Consider the following 16,037-nt stretch of genomic DNA (forward strand, 5'->3'; position numbering starts at 1 on the left):
TTGAAAGAGAAACTCCATGTATCTCTCTAGCTTTGATTCCAATTAAACACTATGGTCTTACACACAAAGCAAATCCTCTGCTACATGAACATTAGGCTTCATAAGAAGGATTTCAATGCCTGGCTGCATAATCCCGAATAATCAGTAACCTAGTGGAAAATGGAAGCTGTCTCAAGGCCCATAGTACTCATTTTTTCAAATTAAACTGTTTAAGTCTGATAGAAGTTAAAGCTTCAGACCTGAGCTCTTCAATGCTATTTACAGCTCTGTGACACTGCTAGGGCAGCCTTTAGAATGGAAACCTCCATTCCAGGAGCTGCTAATTGCTGCAGTGACCTGACTTGCCAGAGCCACCCCTGGCTCCCCTGATGCTGCTGAAACTCAGTGGCCCAGCAAGTGCAGCCAGGAGCTGCCTCCCAGCACAAAGGTAAACACAGCTCTGCAGACTGGGAAAAATGGCAAAACTGTCATCTTCCTACAGGAAAGGCTTGATTTCATCCCATTTCGTCCAAGAATAACCCCGAGAGTTCTTTTTGCCTATGACCCACCAAAGGAATGAATCTGTTTCTTGAAAGAGTTGAGGAAAAACGATTCCCATTCTGGGCCCAGGGAGCAAGGCAGAATTAACTTTATTAACTGATTCAAGCCTCGTGCTGCCTCCCTCAGAATGAATACCTGCAGCTCTCAGTGGGTAACAGGGCGTGTGTGCCAGTGGTGCTTCATGCTGGCAAACAGCTGCCACATCACACACGTGGGTTCCGTCCCCGTGGCCAGTCCTCAGGCAAGGTTCCCAGCAATCCACATGAACAACACAGGGATGGAGCCCCGAGCACTGAAGAGCAGAACTCTGTAAAATCAGGGACATGGTTTGGACGCAATTTGGGCTCTCTCTGCTGAGCAGGGTCTGCATTTTCAGTATCAGCAGCCAGATTAGCAAAACTAAGCGGAAACCCCCCAAAGCTAGAGAGCTTTTCTTAGGCAAAGGCTGTACATTACCTAATCTCATTACGAAGATTTCAGCAGCAGCTTTGCAGAGCAGCAGCAGTACATTTAACTCACTGAATATCATTCACTAGGACAGAACTGAGAGAGTACAAGGGGCACAAAATGCCAGCTGAGACTGGAGGGCATCTATTTGCTCCCAAACGACCAGCTTTTGAAGCTGAACTGTAGCTGTGCTGAACCACGGGAGCTCTCTGCAGCTCACATTATCACAGAACCCAAAATCTGTCTTGTTTTGTGCACTCTCCAGTCAAGCAATTTCTGGAAATGGGGACAAACAGAAAGCTTGGCTCCTGTCACTGGGGGTATGCCAGCCTATATATGCAGCATGGCCCCACATATTTTGCCTGGCAAAGCAGGATCCCAGGGTGAAATGACTTTTAATTCCATCTACACAATCTGGGCAGTAGTTGTGCATTTGAGAACATCACAGGGCTCGTCAGTTCCTAACTCAGTGTGTATCACACAATACACAGATTCACAATGTGTAAATTACAACCGGGGCAGAGAAGCAAAGTAGAAGCAAACCATCCTCCCCTCTGACTGCATTACTCAGGCCTGGAGGAAACTGCTCCTCTTCCCATCACATCTGCAGCTGGAACAAGACTGGTGGTGTCTCTCCCATTTACTTTCCCAGTCTTGATCTTGCAGCTTTGGAGGTGATTTTGAAGCACTTTCTGTGGAACCTGAGGTACTGTTACTGCTACTCTGACGTTTCACTGGCTGTACTGGTTCTCCAGACCAACACCCCCAGTGCAGGCAGGGAGCTGGGTGAAGGCACGAGAGAACAGGGAGGCAAGCCTGAGAGGATATGGTTTAAAGGTTTCTTCAGCTGCCCTTGGAATTTTTGCCTACTATGTGATGGCAAGGTATTTACAGCTTTTATTGCTGAATGTATCTCAGTCCATGCCAATTTTGAGCCTCAATTTCCACAGGGGCTGGCTGCTGGGGGAGTGGTGGTGACCATTAGTGACAGAGCATCTCCTGTGAAAGCTCCACCTATTGCTGTCCTACTTGCTCTGTTGGCATCTGGCAGAAGCGTGCGGTAAAGCCTCATTTTTATAAAGCTCCTCTGAAGTTTTGCTGCTCTGCTGATGTGTATTGATCCCAGTAAATCACAGGACTATTGAAAGTATGGAGGAGGGCAAGGAGGTGGACTTTCTATTTGCTATTCTGTTCAGAATATAACAGAACAGATTTGCCAGAAGAAAATCCTTCAAAGTCACAGGGGCTTCAGAGCAGCAAAACAATGGCATTTCCACGCTGTGACTTTCTTCCCTGTTTTTAAAGCTGTTCAGTTTCACACCAAGGACTCTGTTCACACAGCATCAGAAGGGGAAAGAGGAGCCACCAGAGAAACAGGCTGCTGGGTTTGGGCTCACAGAGAGACGCAGCTGCTGCTTTTGAGGGCTTTCAGGCTATTTTGGGGTGTGGTCAGCGGGAACTGCATTTGCAGCTGCCGAACATAAACCACAAACCCTCATGGGCAGGAGGCTGGTGGTGGCCCTCGGGGTACGGGCACCACGCAGGGATGTGACAGAGACCCCACAGCTGCTCTGTGTCCCTGCAGCCCCGGGCAGAGCCCTTGCTCAGGGCCCCAGCAGCATGGCTGGGCTGTGGCACACGGGCTGAGCTTGCACATCCTCACCTGGAGCCAACCAAGCCTGACCATGAGCACACAGGTACTTTATGAGGAATGGCCCCACTTTTACATTCCTTCCAGAAAGTCACCCAAGTGCTTCATTTCCTAAATGAGAGCACTGCTCCAGGTGTGGCTGTGTGGGGTGAAGTACCTGCAAGAGGCATCGCCCCTCCCTGAGCAGGAGCTGCTGGTTTGGATGGACCCTGAGCCCTGCAGGACTGACAGAAAACCACAGAGGAGAGCACTGAGTTGAAGTGACTGCACAGAATATGGCCTGTCTGTCATTAGACCACACTGGATTCCTGGGAACCCCACCTGGTGTGACTTTCCATTTCTCCCTTTGTTTTGCAGGGTTGAGCTAGCAACGAGACCTGTTTTCATGAGAAGTTTATCCACCTACTCGATATTCAGCAGGCTCAGCTCTACAGCACTTGCACCCACCTAACAAACTCCAGACAGAGTTTTATTTGACCTAAGTAAAAAATAACCAATAAATTAATTGCATTATATGCACTGTAGGAGCTTTTCAATGGAAGCCAGTGTTCTTCCTCGATCCCAGCAGCTGACAGGAACCACCAGTTCTTTCCAGCCAGCCCCTCGTTTTTATTTTCCCCTATAACCTGCACTAAAAACATAATGGGAAGCCCTAAATCCTCTGAGGCTTGAAGTCTTTGCAATAAAGTCCCATGTGAAGAATATGAGTGTCTGCTGAGGTGCAGAACTGCAGTGCCAGGCTGGGCACTCCGTGGGTAGCAGGGGCTCAGAGGGATGAGGGGAAGCACAATGTGTCCATGACATGCCAGAGTTTCTAATAGAACAAAATCTCCTGGAACTTCCCCTTGGAATCCCCACCTGCATCCCACACCACTGCCTCCAGGTGCTGCTGGTAGGGCAGCTCAGGGAACAAACCCTTGGATCCCATGGGAAGCTCTGTTCTGAGCAGATTTAGCTTTCCTCTGACAGCCACTCATGAGAACCCTCATTTTTATACTTGGGCAATATCTGTTCTAAAGTTTCACTGAACCAAACCCAATTATCTCCAAGCCATGCTGGGGACACGAAGCACTGATTCTCTGTGAGATCAGCTCTGTAATGCTCATGATGGAACACTTTAATTTCAATAATAAAGGACCAAATCCTGAACTAGCCCCATGGAGAGCAACACAGCAGATATTTATTTAGACCCTTCCTTAATGATCTTGAGGATCCCCACACTCATCAGCACTGCACTGCTCCAGGACTGCCCCTGCCCTCAGAGGACAAGGGATCCCCTTCCCCCAGCACACAACCACTGGTTCCAGTCAGAGCATCTTTCTACTTGGTCCCTACACAGTATGATGAAAGGAAATCCATAGATCTTCTTTTTGTTTCGACTTTTCTTTTCCTGGAATAGCCATGGCACTATGATGAAATATTAACGAGCCTGAGGCACTGTCCCCATACCATTAAAATTTCAGGGTCAGCTATAATGAGTGCAGGATTGAGGCTCAAGAGTTTGATTCTTTAAATGCTGCCTGTAGCTCAGCAACTCAATCCACTGGCAGAAAAATGCAGAACTCATCTTTTAATAAAGATACCCATGGATGCCACTGCCTAGTGGTTCCTTTGCCTATCAGAGTGCAAACAGTTCTTCTGTTTTTAGCTGTAAAACACACTGCAAGTTTTGCAAATACTGGAAAGCAAGGAAGAGCAGTGAAATTTGTTTGTAGCAAAATAAACAGCTGAAGAGGTTCAAGCATAGTTATTTGTGTAAGACTGGGTATATTAAGACAATAGCAAAGCATCATCCAAATAATGAAGTGCTGATGACTTCTCCTCAGCAAATTGGGTATTGTGATATGGTTCCAGATAGAAAACTTAGAAAATAAATGACTACAATTAGTACACAACTATTTATTTATCACTTGCAAAGACGGCCATCTGCCAGCTTCCTCCTTGGCAAACTGAGGTGCTCCTGCATCGTGCCTTACCCAGCATCCAGGCTGACCTTTAATCTGAGCAGACACACAAATGGACAGCAGACACCTCAACAGGAGCTCGAGTCTCCTCAGTGATCATTAACTGCATTTCATAAACTGTTTCCACTACAAATGCCAAAATATCCAAAGTATTTATGAATCCTCCATGACTGTTTCGTACCAGCCTGTCCCCTGATGGCAGCAGTACCCACAGTAAAGTTATTCGTGTGTGTAAATTATGGCCAGATTGGGGCTCTAAACAAGATCAGTAACCTTGGCAGGTGTCTGTGACTGCCCCCACTATTGCTCTCAGAGTGTTGATACCAGCAGCAGTTCCACACTTTTCCAACCATTAAGGCAGAGCCCAACCATGAAACCCTCTAGCCAGATTTTCAGCCCCCAACTCCTCTGTTGCTTTGATTTGGGATTTTGTTTGAAGCTGCTGCACCAAGACAGGGACAGCTGTGACACTGTCCTGGATTTCAGCTCCCAGCAGAAATTCCTGACACTCCTGCAGTGGCCTTACCTGCTGTTAATGTCATCCTCTAGTCCTGATTCCCAAGGGCAGCAGAGCCCAGTGCTCACCAGCAGCCACTGAGGGACATCCTGAAGGCCAGATCTGTGTTTCTGCTCCCACTGACACCCCCAGCAGCTGCACGTGTGGCCCAGTGTAATCTGAACCCATGCTGTGATCTGAATACACCTCAAAGCTATTAATGCCCCTTAAAACGAGCAGAACCAATAAAGGAGGTCTGCAGAGTACAGTTCAAGGCTACCACACTGAGATTAGCCTCCAACTTTTAATTTACCAACTATAAACACCAGCACTACAATAAGAACACAGTAAGGTGTACAACATCCCCTCATATAGCATCAGGGTAAAAGTTGGTTCAGGAATGATGAAATACAAATCTGAAATGTTTACAGCAGCTGCTGAAATACACAGAGCACTGAAAATGCTTCAGTCCAGGTTGTTTTCATGGAAAACCCCAAACTTAAGTTCATAAACACTATTGAAAGTGCTCAGACTGGAAATGTCACTGCAAGACACTGCAAGGCTCCTGAACCCACTGAATTTCCACTTGAATTCCCAGCAGATGGAAAGGAGCCTATGCATGCAACTGCAATTACCATTAATGGATCCAGATATATGGATTCTATTGGTAAATTCCAGCGTAGCGAAATAAAATTTGGCTTTTGCTTCCTTTTTAGTGCCATAATAAATTTTGTGTCCACTTTTAAAAGGTTGGACCACTGTGTGAAGGTCTGGAGCACTCAAAGGCATTTAAAGTTCATGAAATCAGCTGTAAATTTGGAAGTAAAGACTGGGAACTATGAGACAGTAAAAAAAGTGGCAGTCAGCACATTCAGACAGGACACAAACTGTGCACTGAGCTGCCTTGGGACCATGATTATCACTGGGAAGCTGTTACCTGCTATTTGATAGATCCAGACAGATCCTTATTTCAGATTTCCACGGGGTTCTGTTACTGAGAGCAGTGTAACTGCAGCCCAACTGAAGTAAAAATGAATACAAATAAGCTTTGAGCTGATGGCCAATTGCTGGGCAGAAGCATCACCTCTAAGCTCTTTACATGAACCGTACAAAGGGACGTTCATTCAGTAACTAAATATTACAGGCCAAGTGCTGACAGGCACTGAGCATCTTCAGCTTCTGGCCTCACTCTGTCAGGTTTGCCTGAATCCAAAGTTACCAGAAATTCCACACAATTAAAAGCAAACAAAAGTATCTGCCTGAACCTCTAGATAACAATACAAATAAGTATTAAATAGCTCTCAATAGCTCTCATCAATAACTCCTTTTTTGCTCCTAAATTTGTGGTTTAAAGTAATCTACATGGCTTTAAAAGAACTATAAACTCATGCACACAGCCCTCGTACCATGGGCTTTGCCCAAAAGACATAATTTATGATGATGGGATTTTATTTTTAAGCGGAAAGGTTACTCCCACCAAGGTCTCTACACCAGGATTTCACAGAGGAAGATGCTATTTCTAAAGAACTGAACATAAAAGCTTGATGGGGAATTTCAAAATGAATTAAGGATGAAAGGCCTCTGTGCTCATTTGAAGCTTTCTGAGTGCTTTCTAACATCTGAACCAATTGAAGATGTCAATTTGCCTTGAACCCCAAACCACTTCCCCATGTAAAGAAAGAAATTTCCTGGAAACAAGAACATTCTGGATGGAAAAAAGAAACCTTAAAAAGCCTATTTTTCCTTTATGATGAGATGAGAAAACCTTTTTGTTCCAAGCATTTAATTGAGCTGTGTTTTTCAGCCAGCTGCATGTTTTACAGCAGTTAGCACTCATGTCACAGCCACATCCCTCCAGAGGCCCTGCACGTATTTCCAAATGCACAGGACACAGCTCCCCTCGCCATCTGAGCAACTCCAAACCAGTTCTGACAAGAAAGAAATTGCACCTGAGGAACGTCCCTAGCAGATTCCAACAAGTGCTGTGTGTTAACCTCCTGTGCTGTGTGTTAACTTCCTGAACTGTGCGTTAACTTCCTGAACTGTGCGTTAACTTCCTGTGCTGTGTGTTAACTTCCTGTGCTGTGTGTTAACTTCCTGAGCTGTGTGTTAACCTCCTGAGCTGTGTGTTAACTTCCCGAGCTGTGTGTTAACTTCCTGTGCTGTGTGTTAACCTCCTGAGCTGTGTGTTAACTTCCCGAGCTGTGTGTTAACTTCCTGTGCTGTGTGTTAACCTCCTGAGCTGTGTGTTAACTTCCCGAGCTGTGTGTTAACTTCCTGTGCTGTGTGTTAACCTCCTGAGCTGTGTGTTAACCTCCTGAGCTGTGTGTTAACTTCCCGAGCTGTGTGTTAACTTCCCGAGCTGTGTGTTAACTTCCTGTGCTGTGTGTTAACCTCCTGAGCTGTGTGTTAACTTCCCGAGCTGTGTGTTAACTTCCTGTGCTGTGTGTTAACCTCCTGAGCTGTGTGTTAACCTCCTGAGCTGTGTGTTAACCTCCTGAGCTGTGTGTTAACTTCCCGAGCTGTGTGTTAACTTCCTGTGCTGTGTGTTAACCTCCTGAGCTGTGTGTTAACTTCCCGAGCTGTGTGTTAACTTCCTGTGCTGTGTGTTAACCTCCTGAGCTGTGTGTTAACCTCCTGAGCTGTGTGTTAACCTCCTGAGCTGTGTGTTAACTTCCCGAGCTGTGTGTTAACTTCCTGTGCTGTGTGTTAACCTCCTGAGCTGTGTGTTAACTTCCCGAGCTGTGTGTTAACTTCCTGTGCTGTGTGTTAACCTCCTGAGCTGTGTGTTAACCTCCTGAGCTGTGTGTTAACCTCCTGAGCTGTGTGTTAACTTCCCGAGCTGTGTGTTAACTTCCTGTGCTGTGTGTTAACCTCCTGAGCTGTGTGTTAACTTCCCGAGCTGTGTGTTAACTTCCTGTGCTGTGTGTTAACCTCCTGAGCTGTGTGTTAACCTCCTGAGCTGTGTGTTAACCTCCTGAGCTGTGTCTTAACTTACTGAGCTGTGTGTTAACTTCCTGTGCTGTGTGTTAACTTCCTGAGCTGTGTGTTAACCTCCTGTGCTGTGTGTTAACTTCCCGTGCTTGTTCCACTTCTGAGTGTCCCAGGCAAGGAGGCTCCTGGAAGCCCCTCCTGGACGCTCTGACGGTGCAAACGCCCTTCTAAGGAACCCTTCTGGTGCAGATAAATTATCACTGGAAAAAGCAAGAGAAGGGCACAGCAGGGCCCCAAGTGCTAATCAAAGGACACAATGCTTCAGGAAAACATTCCTTCCAAACAGATTGCTGGAGAACTGCAACAGTCCAGGCTGTGCTACAACTACTACAAGAACACGATCCTTTTTGTAAGGCTTGGGGATTTCATTGCTTCTTGATCGATATGCTCCAAAGCCAGAAAACCTAGAAGCCATTTTTCCAGAAGGATTTTTATCTGAGAAATAATTGTGCTGTCATTTTCTATGCATCATCTGGTGATGCATCACATACCACATGTTTTTTCCCTGAGTCTTTCTCTGAGTGGAGGAACTTAATTTTGGTAATTTTCACTGTTGGAAAGAAGAAATCCCTATGGGGATGGAATTATTTCATGAAATTCCGTAAGCTGTTAAAGCAAGATGGAATCACAGTAGTAGTCCCTTTCTGGTTTTTTTTAATTGTTATTTGTGAATTCTGTCTTGTATTTTTTCTTATTCAGGGAAGTGGTGTCCAATAAGGTTACAATCAGGATGATCCTAAACTAAATTTCAGTTTTTACTTCTATTTGTAGTTACGTGACTGCCTTAGGAAAAACATTAACAGGAATTCTTAGAGATTAAAATCTCTGTAAAGCATCAAGCTGCACCAAAACTGAGATACTTGGGTTGGCTTTGGGGGATCCTCTGAAAACAGAAAGTTTTCTGTAAAAGTCTTCTACAATGGCTTCCTTAGCCCAAAATATGACTACTTTTCCCACCTACATGGCCAGCTGTTGGCTCCTGCAAGTTCCCAGGAGTTTACTGCTTTCCATGACTCCACAAATGGAGCTGACCATGACAGATGATGCTGTGGCATCACTACTTCTACACTACACATCCCCAAGAGAGGAGAGCACACTGAAGACCCCTATGGAGCGGCATCACAAAGCCCACTGTGTCATGTGCTGTAAAATCTCATCGTGGAATGAAACCCCTGCTCAGAAGAACCTACAGGCTAAAATCCCCCCTGCTCCAAACCCATGCCCCGTGAAAGTCCTGCATGGGAAGTGCCCTGGGATTCACACAGAGCACTGATTCCCTGCACAGCTGGGAATTCCCTTCGGGCCTGTGACTGCAGCAGGAAGAGCTGTGCTGCCCTCAGCCAGTGCCACTGAGAACAGCTCTCAGGGGACTGGGAGCTCGAGCAGGGTGACTTTGCCCTGCACTTGCTGGGGGATGCTCACCCAGCCCACTCTGCTGAGGCAGCTGTGGAGGTGAGAGGCACAGCTGGAAAGGTGATGGGGAGCAGCTGGAGGAGCAGTGCTAACAGCAGAGCTGCTCTCACACTGAATGCAATCTGTGCACAGAGGACTCGAGGGGAAATTACCGAGGCACTTTAAAATTAGGACACGGATAGAAATTAAACTCGGTGTGGTGGCTGAACAGTTGCACCTCACTCTTCCTAAAAATCCCTCTCCTCATGCTTTTGCAACAGAAGCATGATTAATTTTCAGGAGCTGATTTAGTCTTTATTCCCAGGCTATTTTCCTTTTGAAAATAAAACATGAAAATTCAGAAGCCACTCCGTGGCATGAACTTACTTTAATGACGTCTTCCCCGGAGGATTTGCACTCCACAGCCTCGGAGATGTCTGTCACAGCACTGTTCTCCTCAATGGACACCACCTTGATGGGCACTGCCACTGTCCTCCCCGTCAGGATGGCCGTGTTCAGGATCTCCGTGTCCTGGACCCAAAACAAAGCACAGCACTGTTCAGGTGAGTTCTCAGCAGCCAAAGATCTCAGTTCATCTTCAACTAGGTGCAACCTGGTACAAGGTAGTGAAGCCCCAGGTGTATTTCCTCTGCTAAATAAACACAGTCAGTACTGAATGCTGGTAACCAGCACCATGAGTGCAGCTCAGTTCAGGTCAGGCACACACCACAGGTATCTTCTGCTTTCGAGATAGGTGGGGTTATTCCCAATATTCACCTTCCAAAATGTGACTTCCGAGTTTTTACTAACGTAGACTTGACTGGCAATGTTCAGACAAGGATAAAAGGGCCTCCAAAGTAAAAATGCTGCTCTCTGAGTCTAAGCCCATTGCAAAGACGGGGCCTCTCCATGAACTTTGTGTCTGGAACTGTTTCAAGATTATTTCATTTCCTCTGATATGGCCAGTGAAGCAATGTAAGGAATCCAGAAGGAGTTAATGATGTTATTAACTGCAGGGAAAATAACAAGGAAATTTGAAGTCTGAACTGAGGTTGTGGCATATAAAAGCCTTTCAATGCACCATGGACCAGGCTAACACTTAGAACTCCTGAACTATTTCAGCATCACTGTATTCCCAAGATTCCCATGTAGGAGGGACTTCAAAGTTTTCTCCAACTTTCCAGCTTTCAACATAAAGTGAATAAAATATTCAGCAAATTCCTCAGCACTGAAGTCATGAGGACTGCAGCCACTGATGTCAACAGCAGCAAAATGGAGCACTGATACTGTTGATACTGTTTTCAATTCAAGTTTAGTGAGTCTGAAATTTAGGTCAGATTTTCTTTTCATCTGGCAACTTGTTATTTCTCAGGTTCTCCTGCAGGTCTCAAAAGAAATCCCATCAAACTTGAAAGGAAACGCTAAAAAGGAATGTTGACTGTTCTAGAAAAGTAAGAACCCTAAATCATTCCTATTGCATACAGAAGAATAAACCCAACACATTAAATCAGAGCATTTTAAATTGGAAAATGCAAGGCCTCAGGAACTCCTGACTTTCAAAGTCAGAGGCCACCCCCAGCCAGCTCTATACACATTCTGCTGGGTACCAGCATTCAGTGAAGTGCTGCAGTGAATGGCTTTACGAGTTCACTTCTGTCATCCAAACTTGACCATTTCATTGCAAAAGTATTTATTCCCATGTACTGGCATTTTGGTAAGTCCAGAAACGGATGCAAAAGAGCAGATCTCAGATGTGTGCAAAAACCCTCAGTACCAAACCCCACTGCTCTCCTGTCTGCAAACTAAAGCACCTGAATAACACACAAGGGTTCACCAAACCCAAGCTAAACACATTTGCCATTTGGCTACTGCAAGTGTTGCGTGTCCTTTAAAATTATCTTTGCCTGAATTCCTTATTTTTGTGCCTCTGAGTTAGACACTGAGAACTAAGGACTCCAGGGCAAAGGAGCAGCAAGGGAGTTTGTGGAAATGCCAGGGAATCTTTTCAGGCCATCTCAGCTGTGCTTTGAAATTGTTTTACTCAGATCCATCTTTTCTTTAGTAATGGATATGCATTACTGATACAGAAATGTGACTTAAAGGGACAGGTTCAGAGGAAGAGAAATACCATAAAGATAAAGGAGTTTCAGACATAAAACACACTCTGTGGCCTGGGGATTTATCCATGTTTGCACTTCATGTTAATTTATGAAGTTCATGAGAAATCAGAAAGTCATATGCACATAAAACAAAGAAGAAACAAGCCTTGCACCACTGCCAAGAAGATGAACACAAAGACCTGCTTGTGCAGTGAGGTGAAACTTTGGTGCCATGAGCAGCAGAGTAAATCCATCATCCAGGTTTAACTCACAGTGAGCAGCCTGGGAGTCCCTGCAGCTGCCCTGGGCTCAGCTTTGCCCGTGCAGTGCTGAGCAATCAGTGCCTCCACGTGAAGCCAGAGATGAAGAAAGGCAGGATGGAAGCGGGAAGCCCAGCAGACAGGAGCAGGAGGCTCTGGGCAGCAGGAGCAGCCTGTGCTCCTGATTCCCCAGCCCTGAGGGGCACCAGGACAAGGTGCCAAAGCTTCTCCTGCCCTGGGAGATGCCCAGGCTGGGGCAGGGGCACCCTCAGCCCTGTGGCTGCAGCAAAGCTCTCAGCCCCACCAGAGCACAGGACTAAAATTCAGAACTGATTTGGGTGTAAGAAAAGGGGAAGGATTCAATTCAATGCAAGGTGTTTTTTTCTGCAGGAACAACGACTCTGATAAATAATGGACAGACAAGATTCAACAGGAAAAGCTGCTCTCAGAAAAGCATTTGGGGACTGCAGCACACCACAAACTGAATGTAAGCCAGCATTTGCACGCTGCTGTGGTTGAAAGCCAAACCTAGAAAGCCAAAGAACCTTGTGAACTGCACAAAGAGGAGTTTCACCTGCAAAGGTGAGGGGCTCCTCCCCAGCACTAGCACGGCCTCGAATAAAGGGCTCTGCTTCTGGGAATTATACTGCCAAGGAAAACCTCCTCAAACAGAAAGAAATAAAACAGGAAAAGGAGGATAAATCAACAGCTAGAAAGTAAGATCAATCAGGAATTACTGAAAAAAATGGGATTGTTTAGACTAGAAAAGATTATGGGATAAGATGTTTACTGTCTCCATATGCATAGAAGTCTTTAAAAATGATGAAGAATATAATGTTTTCCATGTTCAGGGACAAGGCCTGAAGTGATGGGCTTAAACTGCCACAAGGCAGATTTGTGTGACATTAAGGTAATCCTTATCATAAAAATAATGAGAGACAACTGATGGAACAGGTTCATCAATGCACTGAAGAAAATGGACAGTCCAGCCCAAGAGATCTTTGGAGAACAGGTTATACATCACTCAGAAATAACAGAGGTTCTTGGAGCCAGGTAGAAGAGGAGAGGGCACAGATGACCTCCTGTGCTTCCCTCCACCACTTGCTTTTTAGTAGCCTTTATCTTAAATTTCTTCCAAACTGAATGACCCCACACTAACCCACACCTCCTGTGTTCCAAACAACCCTGGCCTGCTTCCCCCACCACAAATAACATGATCCTTCTCCACTGGACAAAGAAAATGATCTCTGCTTCTATACCGGAGGCTACTGACAGGCAACATCCCTGATATTCCTGCTTGCTGCACTACAGAGAGCAGAGCTGCTCCACCAACTGCTCAGGAATAATCTGTTTCTCCCTTTCCAGTAGGTCACTGCTGCTGTATCTGAATCCTAAGTGGCTGTGATTCAAAGACATCATTGCAAAGGTCCAAAACCCTTTCAAATTTCCCAAGAGCTTTCTGGAGGGAAGAAAGAAAATTTGGCTACTGGGACACGATGAACAATTAGGAACCCCAATCTCCTGCCCTTTGCTAATGGCTTCATTACAGGAAGGAGAGTGCATGTGAATGAATTTATTTTGATTAATTACCTCAGAGATGCATCTGCCCCACGAACTGCAAAAGGTGTTGTTTGTCAGGACAAAGGGCTACTGAAATCCCTTCTCTGTAGCCCAATACGAACACCAGGAATTTCAAATTCATGATGAGCACAAAGGAGATGGAAGATACTGTCAGTATTATCTCATGGCTTCACAGGTGGTACCATTACAGCATTAGAGATCCTCAGCACTGGGAAGGGATTGGTACCCACCCAGCTCCAGCTCCGAGCAGAGATGGAAACCTTTTGCCTTCACCTCCACTGAAAGCAGCCATAACTCACAGGTATTACACAGATTAGGAAATACTGATGTAGGAGCAATTAATATATTACACACTATACTAAAAGCAATTTTCAGCTCTGCCACTTCCCTCCCTCAGGCTCTAAGTGCCCTGTGATAGTTAAAACAAACCAGAAATAAAGACCAAGTAACAAAGCCTTGATTTTATTGTCTTTTTTGTTTAGAACTAAAATAGAACAACGTGTATCCTGTATCCCTGTATATGGAACAGCCTCATGGCACAACTGCTGCCTCCTCTGTGTTCCCTCTTTATTGCTGCAATAAAGCCAAAGGCAGTTCAGGGAGAATTGCTCAGTCTGCACCACACACCAACTGACAGAAAACTCTGAACAGCACAGGAGAGCATCCATGGCCCAAGACTCCCCAAGAGCTGAACTGAAACAAATAAAAATAAAAGGAGCTCAGATAGACTCCCTGTGTCTGTCTGTCTGTCTGTCTGTGAGCACCCTGAACGTCAGCCACAGACACACGGCTCTGGCTCAGCACCCAAATTTGTTTCCCTGTGTTTTCCCACCTCCTGCACACCCCTGACTGTCCACTGATCAGCACAAGCAGCAATCCCACCTTCAAGGATATGCCAAGCAGCATCAGGAGGACAATTGTTCTCCAGCAGCACAGCAAATACAACAGCCAGCAGAGGTGGTGGTTTCTGTGTCCCATTTTTAAATGCAATATAGTGCCCTGATTGCAGGCTAATTTGGGAGTACACAAACAAGATTACTAAGAAACTTTCAGAGAGACTAAGAACTCATTTAAAATGAAGGCACTTTTTAAAAATCACAACGTCTTGGCCATTTCCACATTCTTTAATTTTTAAAATCCCCCAAGAACTAATCTACTTTCTGTGCAGGCAGCAACTAAAGTTTTAAAATCAAATTTATTTTGTGTGACGAAAACCCTTGAAAGCATCTGATGGCAGTGTTTGGACTTGTTCCCCAAGAAATTCAAAATGAGCAAAGTAGAGTAAATTGAAAAAACAGAAAGAAGATGAACTGTAAGTAAGCATCGATATCCAGGTCAGAAAGAAGTTTCTGTGAGTGAATTGCAAACTCTGAAAAAGCCAGGATTGGCACCTCCAAAATGGAAATGGAGAGCCACAGAGATAATCCTCATGGAAACAAGGGAGACTGTCTTGGCAGCACAATGCCCAAATCCCAACAACATCTGACTCTGATATTGCAGAGGCAGAGTTGGCTTTCTTGTCTGAAGAACATCTACAAACTCCCAGTCAGGATGGCTCTTTCCTGTTACCAGGGCATCCCTTCAATGAATGCAACACATGAAGGAAATAATTACTATTTAAACGTATTTAATTAACAAATAGTATAATTAAAGAACAATTTTTCTTCTAATGATTAGAGGCAAACTCTAGTGGTTAGGCTCAAGGAGGTATCAAAGGAGATATTAGAAAGCAAATAATTGAATTTTGTGTGTTAGAAATTACTTTAAACTTTACTGACAGAATTTGATGCAGAACCACCACCCTCGAGGAGCTCTCCAAGCTTTCCTCCTTGGAGCTGCTGTTACAACCCAGAGCACCACAAACCTCCATTGGTACTCAGCTCTTGCCTGTGTCAGGGCTCATTTGGATAAAGTCCACGAGCAGCAGTATTGGCCTCAACATTTCCTTCCACAGCTGCCCTCACTGGGCTGCTTCAGAGCAAACTCTGCAGGACTGGTTTTCAGAAAAATCAGTTCTTTCTTAGAAAGGGAAAATGATACCCCTAAAGCAAATGTGTTCCAGGCAGAGCTGAGCAGGCTGTGCTCACATTTGGTCATTCAGAGTTAGGTAACCCCACGGCTGACTCTGCAGCAATCTCACACTTTATTCCATCCCTTTTCAGCCAGGGAACTTGCACTGCTGGCAGCAGGAGCTCTGCACAAAGAGCAGGAATACAGAATACAAGCCTCAGTTGCCTGGATTTAGCTGAAGAGCAAACCTTATGTTCATCCAACCTCTCAACTGTAAGAAGGCAAGCATTCAGCCATGACTAATGTAGGGACTAATTCAACATTAAATTGTGGCAGAATGAGGAAGCAAAGTGACAGCTGTTTAATTAAACTCTAAATCCGATTAGATGGTGTTATCAAGAGAAATCCATGGGAGCCTGAGGTCATGAGAATGGCCCTGTTTGCAGGCTGAAAATTCAGTGAGTGGAGTCTCCCAGAATGATGGTAATCACAGCTCAGCATTCAGATTTGTCCCTCACACAACCACGCCACCTCACCAGTGGCAAACCTGTGGCACAGACCTGAAGAAGTGATACAGAAATGCCATTTCTGTTTTGAGAGGGA

General features: G+C 45.3%; 1 protein-coding gene across 1 annotated transcript in view; it reads right to left on the bottom strand.

Annotated features, from left to right (window-relative positions):
• Positions 1–16,037, bottom strand: part of TMEM132C (transmembrane protein 132C) — a 136,390-nt gene that overhangs the window by 17,874 nt on the left and 102,479 nt on the right. The window contains exon 4 of the mRNA XM_017734755.1: positions 9,872–10,039. Within this exon, the coding sequence (XP_017590244.1) occupies positions 9,872–10,039 (168 nt within the window). The remainder of the gene's footprint in view (positions 1–9,871; positions 10,040–16,037) is intronic.

This window comes from Corvus brachyrhynchos, unplaced genomic scaffold (assembly GCF_000691975.1).
Source record: "Corvus brachyrhynchos isolate BGI_N302 unplaced genomic scaffold, ASM69197v1 scaffold114, whole genome shotgun sequence".
Lineage (NCBI taxonomy): Eukaryota > Metazoa > Chordata > Aves > Passeriformes > Corvidae > Corvus > Corvus brachyrhynchos.